The sequence below is a fragment of the Phalacrocorax aristotelis genome, chromosome 34, assembly GCF_949628215.1.
Source record: "Phalacrocorax aristotelis chromosome 34, bGulAri2.1, whole genome shotgun sequence".
Taxonomy (NCBI): Eukaryota; Metazoa; Chordata; class Aves; order Suliformes; family Phalacrocoracidae; genus Phalacrocorax; species Phalacrocorax aristotelis.
The window spans coordinates 172,478-187,628 of NC_134309.1; the positions used below are offsets into that span (position 1 = coordinate 172,478).

At 69.8% G+C, this 15,151-nt stretch overlaps 5 protein-coding genes across 11 annotated transcripts; 2 read left to right on the forward strand and 3 right to left on the reverse strand.

Moving 5' to 3' along the window:
- Positions 1–1,697: 1,697 nt before the first annotated feature.
- On the forward strand, positions 1,698–3,884 carry BCAP31 (B cell receptor associated protein 31). 3 transcript variants are annotated; one of them, XM_075076691.1, is made up of 8 exons: positions 1,698–1,899; positions 2,055–2,152; positions 2,609–2,709; positions 2,807–2,951; positions 3,021–3,156; positions 3,246–3,360; positions 3,444–3,544; positions 3,634–3,884. In XM_075076691.1, the coding sequence occupies exons 2-8, from the start codon at positions 2,061–2,063 to the stop codon at positions 3,670–3,672; spliced, it is 729 nt and encodes a 242-aa protein (XP_074932792.1). In that variant the 5' UTR covers positions 1,698–1,899; positions 2,055–2,060; the 3' UTR covers positions 3,673–3,884. The 3 variants fall into 3 exon arrangements, with proteins under 3 accessions (XP_074932792.1, XP_074932794.1, XP_074932795.1); XM_075076693.1 differs by having other exon boundaries at positions 3,249–3,360; XM_075076694.1 differs by lacking the exon at positions 1,698–1,899 and having other exon boundaries at positions 1,972–2,152.
- Positions 3,885–4,013: 129 nt separating this feature from the next.
- Positions 4,014–7,360, reverse strand: TAFAZZIN (tafazzin, phospholipid-lysophospholipid transacylase). 5 transcript variants are annotated; one of them, XM_075076686.1, is made up of 11 exons: positions 7,051–7,360; positions 6,813–6,950; positions 6,528–6,656; positions 6,107–6,152; positions 5,950–6,035; positions 5,611–5,691; positions 5,333–5,374; positions 5,067–5,129; positions 4,800–4,852; positions 4,483–4,560; positions 4,014–4,363 (listed from the first exon to the last, which is right to left on the reverse strand). In XM_075076686.1, exons 2-11 carry the CDS (start codon positions 6,919–6,921, stop codon positions 4,274–4,276), a joined length of 777 nt encoding a protein of 258 aa, XP_074932787.1. In that variant the 5' UTR covers positions 6,922–6,950; positions 7,051–7,360; the 3' UTR covers positions 4,014–4,273. The 5 variants fall into 5 exon arrangements, with proteins under 5 accessions (XP_074932787.1, XP_074932789.1, XP_074932791.1 ...); XM_075076688.1 differs by lacking the exon at positions 4,800–4,852 and having other exon boundaries at positions 7,051–7,328; XM_075076690.1 differs by lacking the exon at positions 6,107–6,152 and having other exon boundaries at positions 7,051–7,303.
- An 82-nt stretch (positions 7,361–7,442) lies between these two features.
- WDR13 (WD repeat domain 13) lies at positions 7,443–10,635 on the forward strand. Its single transcript, XM_075076685.1, is given in 12 exon segments — positions 7,443–7,562; positions 7,661–7,734; positions 8,129–8,372; positions 8,646–8,740; positions 8,823–8,950; positions 9,038–9,247; positions 9,250–9,344; positions 9,549–9,729; positions 9,816–9,957; positions 10,049–10,119; positions 10,122–10,178; positions 10,341–10,635. Coding segments are annotated over 11 exon segments (1,449 nt in total). The 5' UTR covers positions 7,443–7,562; positions 7,661–7,693; the 3' UTR covers positions 10,526–10,635.
- SUV39H1 (SUV39H1 histone lysine methyltransferase) lies at positions 10,606–12,667 on the reverse strand (the record flags this gene model as incomplete). Its single annotated transcript, XM_075076676.1, is given in 6 exon segments — positions 10,606–10,783; positions 10,958–11,087; positions 11,431–11,577; positions 11,658–11,705; positions 11,707–12,315; positions 12,503–12,667. Coding segments are annotated over 6 exon segments (1,239 nt in total), but the record flags the coding sequence as incomplete, so codon positions are not given.
- A 1,361-nt stretch (positions 12,668–14,028) lies between these two features.
- WAS (WASP actin nucleation promoting factor) lies at positions 14,029–15,101 on the reverse strand (the record flags this gene model as incomplete). Its single annotated transcript, XM_075076677.1, is given in 5 exon segments — positions 14,029–14,181; positions 14,260–14,362; positions 14,477–14,751; positions 14,754–14,810; positions 14,924–15,101. Coding segments are annotated over 5 exon segments (666 nt in total), but the record flags the coding sequence as incomplete, so codon positions are not given.
- Between the last annotated feature and the right edge of the window lie 50 nt (positions 15,102–15,151).

The following is a 15,151-nucleotide window of genomic DNA, read 5'->3' on the forward strand; positions in this document are numbered from 1 at the left end:
ATTTTAGGTGCCAAAGCCTCACTTTTACGGTGCAAACTCCTCTTTTAAGTATTAAAACCTCATTTTTAGGTGCCAAGCCCTCACTTTTAGGGCCCAAACCTGTATTTTTTAGGGTCAAACCTCATTTTTAGGTTCGAAACTCTCACTTTTAGGGTCCTAGTGCCACCTTAAAGGCCAAGCGCCTCATTTCTAAGGTGACAAACAATCACTTTTAAGGTCCAAGCTGCACTTTTAGCATTCAAAACCTCATATTTAAGGTCCCAAAGTGTCACTTCTATGATTCAAACCCCTCTTTTATCCCTCAAAACGTAATTTTTTGGTCCCAAAGTCTCACTTTTAGGCTCCAAACCCCTCTGGTAAGGATTAAAACACCATTTTTAGGTCCCAAAGCCTCACTTTTAGGGTCCAAGCCTTTCTTTTTAGGGTCAAAGCCTCATTTTAAGGTCCCAAACCCTCACTTTTAGGGTCCAAACCTGTGTTTTTAATGCTCAATGTCTCATTTTTACGTCCCAAAATCTGTATTTATTGCCAAACCCCTGTTGCTGTACGCTTCTATGGGAGAACTTATCTTGGGCCGCATATCTCCGGGACACAGGGCTCTACCCACCCTGGGGACAGTGATGCACAGACATCAATGTGATGGATGCAAAATGTCCGTTTACTTAGCTGCGTCACACGCTTATATAGCTCTTGCGCTTCCTGTTCCTGCCACTCCTATGGGGAGGAGTCTGTCTTTCCGTCACATCCCGTGATCTTCCGGTCGCCGATCCCTGTCTATTCCCCTACAAGTTATTAGTATTGAAATAAAAGTTTCTCTGCCGGGGGCACCTACAGCTCCCGGCCTGCTCTGCCGGGGGCACCTACAGCTCCCGGCCTGCTCTGCCGGGGCACCTACAGCTCCCGGCCTGCTCTGCCGGGGCACCTACAGCTCCCGGCCTTCTCTGCCGGGGCACCTACAGCTCCCGGCCTGCTCTGCCGGGGCACCTACAGCTCCCGGCCTGCTCTGCCGGGGCACCTACAGCTCCCGGCCTGCTCTGCCGGGGGCACCTACAGCTCCCGGCCTGCTCTGCCGGGGCACCTACAGCTCCCGGCCTGCTCTGCCGGGGGCACCTACAGCTCCCGGCCTGCTCTGCCGGGGGCACCTACAGCTCCCGGCCTGCTCTGCCGGGGCACCTACAGCTCCCGGCCTGCTCTGCCGGGGGCACCTACAGCTCCCGGCCTGCTCTGCCGGGGCACCTACAGCTCCCGGCCTGCTCTGCCGGGGCACCTACAGCTCCCGGCCTGCTCTGCCGGGGCACCTACAGCTCCCGGCCTGCTCTGCCGGGGGCACCTACAGCTCCCGGCCTGCTCTGCCGGGGGCACCTACAGCTCCCGGCCTTCTCTGCCGGGGGCACCTACAGCTCCCGGCCTGCTCTGCCGGGGGCACCTACAGCTCCCGGCCTTCTCTGCCGGGGAAACTGCAGCTCCCAGTGTGCCCTGCGGGGGGCACCTACAGCTCCCGGCCTGCTCTGCCGGGGGCACCTACAGCTCCCAGTGTGCCCTGCGGGGGGCACCTACAGCTCCCGGCCTGCTCTGCCGGGGGCACCTACAGCTCCCAGTGTGCCCTGCGGGGGGCACCTACAGCTCCCGGCCTGCTCTGCCGGGGGCACCTACAGCTCCCGGCCTGCTCTGCCGGGGGCACCTACAGCTCCCAGTGTGCCCTGCGGGGGGCATGACAGACACGGTGGAAGGGAAAATGGCGGCCGCGGGCAGAAGCACGTCTGTCTCCCTCGCGGGAGTGAGGTGGGGTGAGGTGCCTGCACTTCCTGCGGCTCTGATTGGACGTTGGCGCCCAGGCGTGGGCGGGACTTCCCCTCCAGGCCGAGTCCTGCTTCCGGTGGCGGCGGCCGCGGCCGGAGCGTGAGCGCGGGGGGGGGGGTGTGGGGGCGGGGGGGGGGCGGCTGGGGGCGATCGTGGTCCCGGCGGGTGGCGGGGCCGTGTCCGCGGTGGGGGGGGCGGGGGGGGGAGGGGTTGCGGGGCGCCGAGGTCCCCATCGCTCTGTGCCCCTGCCCCAGGCCGCCATGAGCCTGCAGTGGACGGCTGTCGCCACCTTCCTCTACGCTGAAGTCTTCCTCGTCCTCCTGCTCTGCGTCCCCTTCGTCTCGGCCGCCAGGTGAGGCGGGGCCCCCCAGGGCGGGGGTTGCCTGGGGATGGAGGGATGTCTCAGGGGTGAGGAGGGGGTCCTGGGTTTCGTGGGGCCGCGGAGCTGGGGAGGGGGGCTGTTTTTCCCCTGGGGCTGAGGGGTGTCCTGGGGATGGGGGCATCCCCAGTACTGGGGGCCGGGGGGGGAAGGCAGTCCCGGGGGCGGAGGGGTTGTCCTGGGGCTGGGAGGGGAATGGGGAGATGTTCCCTGGGGCTGAGGAAGAGGCCCCGGGGCAGATGGGGTGTCCTGGGTTGGGGGGGGGGGGGCACGCAGGTGTCCCCAGGGCTGGGGGGTCCCTGTGACAGCAGGGCTTCCCAGGACTGAGAGGGTCCCCGGGGTGAAGGGGGTGTTCTGAAGGGGGGGGGGGGGGGCAGTCCCCAGGACAGAGGGTCCCAGCTACCATTCCCAACCTCTGTCCCTCCCCAGATGGCAGAAGATCTTCAAGTCACGCCTGGTAGGCCTGGCTGTGGCCTACGGCAACACCGTCTTTGTTGTCCTCATCATCATTCTCATCCTCCTGCTCTTAGGTGGGTGCTGGCTCCTCTCCCAGCTGACCCAGGGGAGGCTTGGGAGGGGGGGTGCTAGGCTACCCCCACTGACACACACCGCACTCCCTTCCCCCAGACGCCGCGCGGGAAACCCGTAAGTACAGCATGACAGAGCTGGCAGCCCTGCAGAGCAGCCCTGGCGCCCTCGAGCACTTCCACATGAAGCTTTTCCGGGCCCAGCGCAACCTCTACTTGGCTGGCTTTGCCCTTCTGCTCTCCTTGTGAGTCTGGGGGGGGGGCTCGGGGGGGCTGGGGGGGCCGCAGGGCCTGGCTCACCCTCCCTCCTGCAGCCTCCTGCGCCGCCTGGTCACCCTCATCTCGCAGCAGGCCGTTCTGGGTGCCTCCAGTGAGGCTTTCCGTAAACAGGCGGAGGGCGCTAGCCAAGCTGCCCGGCGCTACATGGAAGACAATGATGCCTTGCGGAAGGTACTGCGGGGCGGGGGGGCAGCGCCAGGGGCAGCAGGGGCGCCCCAGGCCCCTCTGGCCCTGACGTGCCCCCGGCATGTCCCCCCCAGCAGCTGCAGGAGGCAGGGGGTGATGGGGGCAGCACCTCCCCCTCCCACGACGAGAACGAGACGCTCAAGGCCAAGGTGGAGAAGCTGAAGGAGGAGCTGGCAGCCAGCAAACGCAGTACGGGGGGGAACCTGAGGAGGAAGGGGTGGGGGGCGATGGGGGGTTTGGAGGTGCCCCTGACACACCCCCACCCCTTTCAGCTCTGGAGAAGGCAGAGAACGAGGTGCAGGCCATGCGGCGCCAGGCCGAGGGGCTGACACGGGAGTATGACCGGCTGCTGGACCAGCACGCCCGCCTGCAGGTACAGGGGGGACCCTGCAGCCCCCCCAAACACCCCGATCCCGTCAACACCCCAACCCCCCTAACACCCCTCAACCCGTGCTCCCCCAGGCTGCCCATGATGGCCCCCGGGACAAGAAGGAGGAGTGACGGACCAGGGCACACCCACTGGACCATGCCCCTGCCACCCCATCCCCCCCCCCATATTTGGGCACCCCCTGTGCTGCTGGGGGGGCGGCAGTAGGGATCAGAGCCCACTTTTGGTCTCAGTTGGGTTTTTTGGGGCTCAAATTGCTTTTGGGGCAAAGGCCCTCCCCCCCCTCACCAACCAGCTTTTGCTTCAATAAACAAGTGGGATCAGGCTGGGCTTGTCTCTGTTCCGCTCCCAGGACCCCAGCCCCACCCCAGGACCCCAGCCCCACCCCAGGACCCCAGCCCCACCCCAGGACCCCAGCCCCTCCCTTGCCCCCTGTCTGCAGCCAGAGACCACCAGGGCTCCACCACCTTTATTGGCACCATGCAGTAGTGGAGGGGGTGGAGGGGGGAGGCGTGCTGCGGGGCAGCTTATTCGTCCATCCATCCGTCTGTCCTTCTGTCAGCACCCCACAGTGCTGTGGGAAGGGCTGCGGGGTCTGTCTGCCTGTTGGGCCCGCGAGGCTGCAGGGACAGCCATGGGGCTGTCGCACGCTATGGGGCAGGTCCCACTTTGGGTGGGGCAGTCCGAATGTTCATCCTTGGAGCGCCCCACATGCTATGGAGCAGGGTGCAGGGCCCGGGCCTGGGCCCGCAGCGCTTCAAACTCCCTCTGCACAAAATCTGTCAGTACCTTCCGCATCTCCACCTGGGGGAGCAGAGGACCGGGCCCCACAGAGCCATGGGAAACAGGCCCCATGGAGCTGTGGGGCAGAGCAGCAGTATTCCCCACCTCCTGCCATGGGGCAGCCCCCCCCAAGCACTCACCGTCGACGTGCCCTCGGCCCGGAGCCGCTCCAGGAGAGGCCGGACGCTGAACGGTCGTCCCACGACGACTGTGATCCGCTGCAGGACAGCATCAGTACCCCACAGCCTGCCCCACAGATACTCTCCAAGCCCAGAGCCTGCCCCATGCACCTCCCCCAGGTCTGCCCCATAGCACGCCCCACAGCCAGCCCCCCCACAGAGCTGTCCCGCCATGGGAGCGCCCCATACCGCAGCCCCACAGTGCTTCCCAAGCCCGCCCTGCTCCCCACCCCACAGCACCCCACAGCCGGGGTGTCCGTGTGCTGCCCCTCACTCACCTGCCCCACACGGGGCACGTACGGGGGGGTGTTGGGCAAGACGTCGTTCATGCCTGGTGCAGGGGGTCAGCAGGTGCCTGTGCAGCTGAGCAGCGGGACAGACCCCACAGCAGGATCCAGCCCCACGGCGGGACCCCCCATCCCTGTGCCCACCTGACTCCCCCCACAGTGCCACCTACCCGTGTCCACCAGCCCACCCTCCCCCACGGCCCCACGAGCCCCCTCCAGCCCCCCCCACACCCTCATGCACCCCACAGCCCCGCTCACCCCCATGCCACAGGGGCAGGATGACTGGGTCAAGGCGGCACTCGGCCAGGAGGCGCCCGATGCCTGCAGGGGGGGCAAGGTGCCATTTTGGGGGGGCCAGGCAGCCCTCGAGGGGCCGGGGGGGTGATCAGGGGAGGCACGAGAGGGCAGCTGGGGGTCAGAGAAGCAGTTGGGGGACAGAGAAGGCAAGTGCAGATGGCAAGGGGGGGGGAGGGGGGCAGCAGGGGACAACTGGGGGGCAGGGGGAAGCCAGCAGGGGGACTCACCCCACTTGAAGCGCACAAACTCCTGCCCCATGTTCACTTTGCCTGTAGGGACACAGGGCCATGGAGGGGGAGGGCAGCACAGGACACCCCCCTGGGCCCCCACCCTGGCCCCACCCCCCACATCTGGAAAAGAAAGCAGACCAACCCCCTCTGCTCCCAGTTCCCCCCAGTCCACCCCAGGAGTCCCAGCAATCTTGATATAAATGCATCTGCCAGCCCCAGTGCTCCCAGTCCCTCTAGTGCAGGCGAGCCTTCCCATTCCCCAGTTCCCCCAGTACCCTCGGGGAAGACGTGCACCCAGTCTCCCTGGTTGAGCTTCTCCAGGATGAAATCCATCCCTCGCTGGTACACGCCATCCCCTGGGGACACCAGTTCAGCACGCTGGGATCCCACCAGTACGGGCTGGGACCCCACCAGTACGGGCTGGGACCAGCCCAACACAACCCCTCCCTCGCTCCCCCAAAGTAAGCCAGAATCTCTGCCAGTACGGGCCGCAACCACCCCAGTACAAGCTAGGACTCCCCCAGTACAGATGGCGATCCCCTCCTTGGCCCTGCACACCTGTTGTCCAGTTGTCCCCAAATCCCTCCCAGCTGCTCCCAGTTCCCCTCACTCACCCCGGCAGACGGGGACGCAGCGGCCCAGGCTGAAGAACCGTGAGTGCAGCTCCCGGGTGAAGCAAATGTCAGCAGCTGTGGGGGTCCTGGGGTGGGGGGGCAGGGGGTGAGCAAGGAGAGGGCTCCCCAGGACCCCCCCAAGCACACACCCCCATACCACCGCATCTTGTGGAGGCTCCAGACGTGCCGCAGTTTCAGGGAACCTGGTGGATTGAAGGAGAGGGGATCACAGGGCCACCCCCAGCCCAGCCATGGACCCCAGGCAGACCCACAGAGACCCTCAAGCACCCTCAAGAGCCCCTGGGGTCCTGCAGCACCCTGGGGACCCCCCTGGCGACCCCTCCCCATCACCCCCACCTACCTCAAGAGCCCCTGAGGACCCCCTTGGTACCCCTAGGGAACCTCTGGGGACCACCCCAGCACCCCTGGGATCCCCTGAGGACCCCCCAGGCATCCCTACCTCTCTCAAAAGCCCCTGGGGACCACCCCAGCACCCTCTGGAGCCCCTGGGAACCCCCCAGGCACCCCTGTCCCCTCCCGTGCCCCCACCCCAGCACCCCTGGGCCCCCCAGGCGCACCCCAAAGGTGGGGGTCGTCCATGCAGGACTGGTGGTTGGAGAGGGTGAGGAGGGGGGTGCGGGGCCCCCGGCGCTCCACCAGCTCGTGCAGCACCTCGGCGTTGTGCACGCGCAGCCGGTTTAGGTACCCTGGGGGGGGACGGGGACGGTCGGTCGGGGGCGAGGAAGGGAGAGGGGGGGGAAGGGAGGGGGGCGGGGAGGGCAGCCTCCCCTCCCTCTCCCCCTCCCCCCTTTTTCCAGCCGCCTCCGCTCTCCGGGGGGGGGGCACCGGGGGGGGGAACTCACGGGTCCAGACGCAGCTGTAGGTGCCCACCAGGCCAGTGACGAGGCGGCTGGCCAGGGCCCAGGGCAGGGGCGGCCCGGCGGGGAAGGGCCACCTCACGGCCAGCGGCATGCTGCCATCGCGGGGGCCTGGGACGGCACCTGGGAACGGGGACGGGACCGGGGGCGGTCACAGGGGACCGCGGGCCGAGGACGGGGAGGGGGGAGTACCCTCCCGTCCCAGAGCCCCTGCCCCGCTCACCTACAGCCGCCCCTGCCGGAAAGAGCGCCGGCCGCCCCACCGAGCGTCGTAAAGGTCGCGCAGCAAGTCTCCCTCCTGCCGTCAAGCGAGCCGTGTCGTGTGTCCCCCCCCCCCCCCCCCCCCCTATCGCAAACCAAGAGGGGGAGCTGCCGTCGAGCGCTATGCGAGGTCGTAAACGCGTCCGGCGGGAGGACCCAGGGCAGGCGAGCGGCACCGGGCAGAGCGGCCGATAACATGGGAGGGCTAGGAAGGCGGGTGCACCGTAGAGAGGCGGACAGGCCCCGCCCTCACTCCGCAGCCGCTGCCAATCGCCGCGCGGGCCCCTCCCCATCACGCGCCGTCACCAGGGTGACGCCCGGCGCCATTTTAGCGTCAGGCGGCGGCCACCATTTCGGAGGGGCGGGGAGGGAGGCTGGCCCCGCCCCCTCCTCTGCCCCGCCCCGCCCCGCCCCGCCCCGCCGGCCCTGCGGGGGACCCGGCGGCCGGAGACGGATCCGTATCGGGACGGGCAGGTACCGCCGCTCGGCGCCCCCCGGGACACCCCACACCCCCCACCCCCCCCCGCTGGCAGCGGGCCCCGTGTCCAACCTCAGCCCTCTCTTCCCCGCAGGGCCCCCCCGGGGCCGCCGCCGCCGCCGCCGCCATGGCCGCCGTCTGGCAGCAGGTGCTCGCTGTGGATGCCAGGTGGGCCCCGGGGCGGGCGGGGAGACCTCTGACGCTGGGTACCTTTGGGGGGGGGGGGAAGGGGGGTGCCCTGAGGCCTCTTTTCAGGCGAGGGTGCGACCAGAGCACCGGGTCCCTACCAGGAGGATGCTCTGATCCCCGGGGTGGTCTGGGGGGGGAATCCTGACAGCCGGGTCCTTTTTGGGGGGAACCCTGGTACCCGCGTCCTTTTTGGGGTGGATTCTGGTACCCGAGTCCTTTGGGGTGGGATCCTGATAGCCAGGTCCCTTTCGCAGCGGGGGGGGGATCCTGGTACTCGGGTCCCTTTGGGGGGGGGGGGGGCCCACCTGGGTCCCTGACACACAGGTGCATCTAATCCCCCCACCCCGCGGTGCCACACGCCCCCCGCCCCCAGGTACGCAGCCTACCGCACGCCCCGCTGGCCCCAGTTCCGGACGCAGTATGTGCGACGCCGCAGCCAGCTGTTACGGGAGCAAGCACAGGGAGGGGCGCTGGAGGGGAGCACCCGGCGCTGGTACTTGCGGGTGCGCACCCGCCTCCTGGCCCAGCGCTACGGGGCTCTCTCCGAGCAGAGCAGCTGCCGCGCCCACAGCAGCAGCGCCCTCCGCGCCAGCCGCACCACCCTCGATCGCATGGAGGTACGGCCATGGTGGGGCAGGGGACAGGCTGCGAGCCCTTCCCAGGGGGGCACAGAGCCCACCCAGGGGGGATGTGGGGTCATGGCACCCTTCTTATGGGGCTGCAGCACCCGTTTGGGTGGGTTGGGGGTCTCAGCACCAGTCCTCAGGGCAGCAGCACATGCTTCAGGGGTGCTGTGGGGTCCCAGCACCTCATCTGGGGGTGTTGTGGGGTCCCCACAACTCTGTGGGGTGCAGGCCCCTTCCCACCCCACAGCTGTATCGTTCCCCCAGGACTTCGAGGAGGACCCACGGGTGGGCCGGGGACATCGGCGCTCCCTCAGCCGTGGCTCCCACCCCGGGGTGCCCCGTGGGGCCCCCGATGAGCGGTGAGCACTCTGGGTCCCCTGGGGTCAGCGGGTGCCGGAGGAGGGGGTCTGGGTGCTGACACCCGGCCACCTGGGTCCGCAGCCCTCCCGGAGTGGTGCCAACGCCGCTGGCAGAGGCAAGCCGTGCCATGGCTGGAGACACAACGCTGAGCGAGAACTACGCCTTCGCCGGCGTCTACCACGTCTTTGACCAGCACACCGACAGCGCCGGTAACTGGGGTGGACGGGTAGGGGGGGGTGGGTTCCCCCCGCGGTGCTGGCGCACACCGGCGCTGACAGGCACCCGCGGCCGGGCAGTGCCGAAGGTGCAGTTTGCGCATGACGACCGGCACCTGCTGGCCTGCTGCTCGCTGGACGGCACCATCTCAGTCTGCCGGCTGGCACCGGGGCCACCGGCAGTACTGCAGGTGCTACGGGGCCACGGCGGCGGCGTGGCCGACTTCGCCTGGTCCCTCTCCAACGACGTCCTGGTTTCGGCCTCCCTGGATGGCACCCTGCGGCTCTGGGCCCCCGCGACGGGCGCTGCATCCGCCGCGTCCCTGACCCTGACGGTGCCGCCCTGCTCTGCTGCGCCTTCCAGCCGCTCAACAATAACCTCACTGTGGTCAGTGACACCCCGGGACCCCCAAAACCCCCTGTCCTCCCCAACCACCTCACCACGGTCAGCGATGCCCTCAGTGCACCCCACATACCCCAGGAGTCCCATGCTACGGGTGTCCCTCGAGCCCAGCAGCCCCCGGCGACAGCCCCGAGGCATGGGGGGGGACACACGCAGGGGCGCATCCCCCTCCCTCGGCTGTGTCTGCAGGTGGGCAGCGCCCGGCACATGGTGCGGGTGGTGAACATCTCGACAGGGAAGGCAGCGCGGGGCGGAGCGGGACGGCTGCCTGGGCGGGTGCTGGCACTCTGCTTTGACGCCCCTGGCCGCATCCTCTGGGCCGGTGACGACCGCGGCTCTGTCTCCTCCTTTCTCTGTGACCCTGGCACTGGTACGGGGTGGGGGGCACACGTGGGGGTGGGATGGGGGCAATAGAGGGGTACCGTGGGGTGCTGACCCCTGCCTTGTCCCCCCCAGGGCGGCTGACAAAGGCCTCGCGGGTGGTGGTGCAGGCGGGTGGCTCCATCACCTCACTCTCAGCCCGGGCTTGGGCCAGCCGCGAGGCTCCGGACCCTTCCCTGCTCGTCAACGCCTGCCCCGATCGCCTGCTGCTGTTCCGGTGCGGGGGGCACCCTGCGAGGGGCTGGGGGGGGGAGGGTGGGGGAGGCTGTGGGGTGACCGCAGGGCTCATCCCCTCTGCCCCCCCTCAGGGTGGTGGAGGAGGAGGGCTCAGGGGCACCGGGGCTGCGGCTGCGGCGCAGTTTCCCCACCCGGCACCGGAGCAGCCCCTGCGCAGCTGCTTCTGCCCGCTCATGTCCTTCCGGCAAGGCGCCTGCGTGGGTACGTGGGGATGGGGACGCGCGGGGGGCACACTGGGGGGCTGTGGAGGGCGGGGGTGGCGCACCCGGAGGAAGCGGGCTTGAGACCCTGCAGTGTGTGGGGTGGAGGAGGGTGCATGGCTGCCCCCCCCCCGCCCCAGCACCCTCGTCCCTGTCCCCGCAGTGACAGGCAGCGAGGACGCCTGCGTCCACTTCTTCGACGTGGGACGCGCGGCACGAGCCACCGTCAACACGCTGCAGGGCCACGGCGGGGCCGTGCTGGCCGTTGCCTTCAACTGCGACGAGAGCCTGCTGGCCTCCAGCGATGCCGCTGGCACCGTCATCGTCTGGCGCCGCCAGCACGCCTGACACCCCCACACCCCCTACCTGCGTCTGTGTGTTCTCCAAATCACCCCGTGTCCCCCCACGGCACGGCACGGACCCCCCGCTGCGTTTAACAAGCATGTTTGCACCCAGTGCTCGTGGCTCAGAAGAGGTACTTGCGGCAAGTGGCGGCCCCACACTTGCACTCGATGCGGCTGCGTGCCCGGGGGGAGCCCCCCAGGCCCCCCCCCGCCAGCCCAAAGTTAGAGTCCATGCGGGTGCTCTCGGCGTCCACCGGGTCCACTGGGGGAAGGAGGAGAAATGGGGGGTGAAGGGGTGGGGGGGGGGGGGGGGAGAAACAGGGCGGGGGGAGGGGAGCAGCACCCCCACTGTCCCCACTGCGCTGCTGTGGCAGCGGGGCTGTCCTGGGGAGGGCTGTGCAGCAGGGTGGGGGCCGGGCGGGGCGCGGGGCGGTACCATGCATGTTGTAGTCGAAGGTGAGCTCCTCGCCAGCGCGGATGGGGCGGGTGGCGAAGAGGGCGATGCGCGGCAGCCGCTCGTCCAGGTTCTCGATGAAGACATTGTACACCTGCAGGTTGGGGTCGCACTGCCACAGGGCGGGGCCGTGGGTGGGGCTGGCTGTGGGGGGGCAGGTCTGCCCTGCCCACCCACCCTCCTTCCCTCCAGAGGGACCAACCAGCAGGGGCTGCTTGGATAGGTGGGGCTCTGGGAGACAGCCCCGCCCCCCTGCAGCAAGCCCCACCCACACCAACACGTCACCACAGCAAGGCCCACCCCGTGCAGAAGTGAGGGGGCTCCTGTAGCGGGCGGTGCTGTGGCAAGCCCCGCCCCACGCAGGAGTGGGTGAGGCTCCCGCAGTGGGCGGTGCTCCAGCCAGCCCCGCCCCATCTGACACCCCACCCCTGCCCAGCGAGGCCCCGCCCACTCACGCTGTGGTTGACGAAGTGGGAGATGTTGCCGTAGTGGGCAGCGTCCACGGTGTAGACGTCCTCCACGTAGTCCAGGTCGAAGAGGTAGGTGGCTCCCTGCCGGTCGTACACCTGCCCCCGGCGCTCTGCCTCCTCCGACGTGATGATCTGAGGCAGGGCCGCCCTGTCACACCCCCGCCACGCCCGCAGCCCTGCCCCCCCCACCCCCCCCCCCGTCAGGCTCTCACCTCCCCCACGTACTCCATGACGAAGCTGTTCTTGCGGATGCGCTCGAGGGGTGCGGACGCCCCATCCGCGGCCGTTGCCGGTGCGGAAGATGCAGAGGTCGTAGCGGATGCCCTTCTGCACCACCCGGTTGGGGCAGTCGGCGCCGCAGCGGCACCGCGAGTTGCACTCGTAGATGGGCAGCCCCGCCCGGATGCGCACCTGCCCCGCCTCGTTGTAGGCGAACTTGTTGCGGGAGGCGCCGGGGCAGCAGCCGCCCGCCGCCTCCGCCAGGCAGTCGCGGCACTCGCAGCCCACCGCCACCGGAGTCAGGCTGATGCCGGCCCCCACCTTGTACTCGTTGATGTAGACAAAGTCTCGGGGGGGGCCGTGCAAGTCCACCTCGTTCTCCACGGCAATGCGGCCCCGGTGGCTGCGGGTGCTGTTGAGGAGCCGCTCCCAGCGCTGCAGAGCCCGGCGCTGCTCCGCTTTCTGCACCAGGTAGGAGGCGGCGCGGGCAGGCAGCCCCCGCGGGCCAGGCCGTGCCGGCCCACCCGGGGCACGGGCCAGGTCCTGGTGCAGCTGCTTCAGCAGCCCGCGGCACCGCAGGTTCTTGCGGGGCTCCCAGGTGTTGGCAGCCTCGGGGTACCCCCGCCACTTCACCAGGTAGTACTCCTCGTCCTGGCGGGGCAGGGAAAGAGGGGGGCGTTGTTTGGGGCCTGCTTTGGGTCGCAGGGTGCCCTGGGGGTGGGGGGGACTCCAGGGGCCGCGGGCCCTGTGGAGAAGCCCAGGCACCCAGGGACATTAAAGGCGTCCCTGGGGTGGGGTGAGGGGACACGACCCCCCACGAGCCCCCCCACTCACTCACCCGCACGAGTTTGTAGTCGCAGAGGTACTCCACCTCAAAGTCCCCCAGGTTGCGGCGGGTGACGCCCAGCGCCTGGCACTGCAGTCGCTCCAGCCGGCACAGCTCCTGCAGCCCCGACCACGACGACTTGCAGCAGACGGAGCAGCCTGGGGGGGGGGGCCGGTGTTACTGGTGGGGGGGCTGGGGAATGGGCGCTGGAGACCCCAAGCACCAACACCCTCTCCCAGAGCCTCCCCAGTGCCCAGAACCCCCCAGAGCCCTGGTCACCTCCCCCAGCACCCTTCCCCCAGAGCACCCCCCAGCACCAACACCCCTCCCCAGAGCCCAGGTCCCACCCAGAGCCAAGGCACCCCACTGCAGAGCCCAGGACCCCCAGCACCGACACCCCGCCCGGAACGCCCCCCCCACAGCGCCCTGGAGCCCCCCAAAGCCGACAACCCGAGCCCAGGACCCGCAAAGCACCGACACCGCCCACCCACCAGGCCCCCCCGGAGCCCAGGACCCCCAAAGCACCGACCCCACCCCCCCCAGCACCGAGACCCCCCCCAGGACCCAGGGCCTCCCCGGCACCGACCCCCACCTTTCCCCTCCCCCCCCCCCCGGCACCGACCCCCACCTTTCCCCTCCCCCCCCCCGGCACCGACCCCCACCTTTCCCCTCCCCCCCCGCGGCACCGACCCCCACCTTTCCCCTCCCCCCCCACCGGCACCGACCCCCACCTTCCCCCTCCCCCCCCCGCGGCACCGACCCCCACCTTCCCCCTCCCCCCCCCGGCACCGACCCCCACCTTCCCCGACCCCCCCGCGGCACCGACCCCCACCTTCCCCCTCCCCCCCCCCGGCACCGACCCCCACCTTCCCCCGACCCCCCCGCGCACCGACCCCCACCTTCCCCCGACCCCCCCCCGGCACCGACCCCCACCTTCCCCCGACCCCCCCGCGGCACGGTCGCCCAACGGCCGCCGCCGCGCGCCCCTTCAGAAAAGCGCGGGAAGCGGCGCGCGCCGCCGCCGGCCGTTAAAGCGCCGCCGCCGCCGCCAGCTCCGCCGCCCCGCGCGCCCCCGCCCGCGCGCACCTTTTAAATTTCCGCCATTTTCTGCCGCTTCTTTTTTTTTTTTTTTTTTTTCTTCCCTTTCCTTTTTCCCCTTTTTTTTTTTTTTTTTTTTTTCGCCACTTCCGCCCGGCGGCAGCGCGCGGGGCGGGGCGGGGCCTCCCCCCCCCCGCCCGCCTCCCATTGGCTGAGCCACCGCCTCAGCTGCACCCTGCAGGCCGCCCCCGCGTGCGGGGTGTTCAGCCCCCAAAAAGAGCCGCTTTTGACCCATTTCCCCGCGGCTCCGGCGGACCCGGCTCCGCGCGGCCTCGCCCCACACACCCCCACACACCCCTGCGCGCGGCCTGGGCTCGGCCCGCCTCACCCCACACACCCACCCCCCCCCCCCCCGCGTCCCGTCCTTCCTCAGAGCCGCGCCGCTGCTGCCCGCCTCACTAACCGCTCATTACCCGGTAATTAATTAATCAGCGCATTAATCAATTAAGGTCTTGTCGCCTTTATTTGGTTTTTGCTGGGGCTGGGGGGAGGGCAGGAGGGGGCCGGAGCTCCCCTCCTGGAGCCGGCGGAGAGGGGGGCTCAGTCGTCCCACTCGTCGTCGTCCTCCTCCTCCTCGCCGTCCTCGCCCTCGTCTGCGCGGAAAGGGGGAGTCAGGGGGGGCGGCCGGGGGCGCCCCTCCGAATGTGGGGCGGCCGGGGGGGGGCGCTCACCGGAGGAGTGGATGACTTTGCTGCGTTTCTGCATGACGTCCATGAGGGCCCCCACCAGCCCCCCCGCGCTCTGGCCGCCGCCGCCCTCGGGGACCTCGGGGGTCTGGGGAGGGGAACGCACACAGGGTCGCGGGGGCGGTGGGGGTGTCAGAGCAGCCCCACGGCACCCCCCACCTCGCGGCACCCACCCCCCCCCCCCCCCCGCACCCCGACTGACCTTGTTGAGGGTCACGCCCTGGCGGATCTGGTCCAGCAGCGCCCCCCGGGCCGGGGGGGGCGCGGGGGGAGGAGCGGCGCTGCCGCCGCCACCGGGGGGAGGCGGGGGTGGGGGCGGTGGGGGAGGGGGCGGGGCGGTGGTGGCGGCCCCCGGAGGGGCGGGGCCGCGGGAGGGGGGCGGGGCGAGGGGGCGGGAGGGCGGGGGCGGTGGAGGGGGGGCGGGGTGGGGCGGGGGACCCGCGGGAGGTGGAGGAGGGGGCAGCGGCCCCGAGCGGCTGCGGGGGGCCCGGCAGGGGGTGGCGGGGTGCCCCCCCGGCCCGGCGGGGGAGGGGGTCCTGCGGGGGGAGGGGGGAGAGAGAGAGAGGAGTTAAATAGTGCCTTAATGCCCCTCTGCCCCCCGGGGGTGTCAGTGGCACCCATGGGTGCTGGAGGGGGGCGGGGGTCTCACCCTGCCGGCGCATCTCCTCCCGCACGGCCTGCAGCCCCCCCTGGCCCTGGATGAAGTCGTGGATGATGCGGGAGGTCTCGGCGTCGGCCAGCTGCGCCTCGCTGATGCCGGCCCGGGCGAAGAGCGCCCGCAGGGCTGGGTCCAGCGCCGCCACCTGCGTGCCCCACACCGCCGCCCCACGCCGTCACCCCGCTGCACCGGGGCTGGGGGGCGCGCGCCGCACCGAGA

Bases quoted from the DNA above. Each gene is read 5' to 3' on its own strand.
- BCAP31 (XM_075076691.1), top strand. From the start codon at position 2,061: ATGAGCCTGCAGTGGACGGCTGTCGCCACCTTCCTCTACGCTGAAGTC. The intron at 2,153-2,608 runs GTGAGGCGGGGC...GTCCCTCCCCAG, and splicing joins CCCTTCGTCTCGGCCGCCAG to ATGGCAGAAGATCTTCAAGT. The intron at 2,952-3,020 runs GTGAGTCTGGGG...TCCCTCCTGCAG, and splicing joins TTTGCCCTTCTGCTCTCCTT to CCTCCTGCGCCGCCTGGTCA.
- TAFAZZIN (XM_075076690.1), bottom strand. From the start codon at position 7,286: ATGTTATCGGCCGCTCTGCCCGGTGCCGCTCGCCTGCCCTGGGTCCTC. The intron at 6,951-7,050 runs GTGAGCGGGGCA...CCCCGTTCCCAG, and splicing joins TCCGGCAGGGGCGGCTGTAG to GTGCCGTCCCAGGCCCCCGC. The intron at 5,375-5,610 runs GTACTGGGGGAA...GTGTCCCTACAG, and splicing joins GGTGCACGTCTTCCCCGAGG to GCAAAGTGAACATGGGGCAG.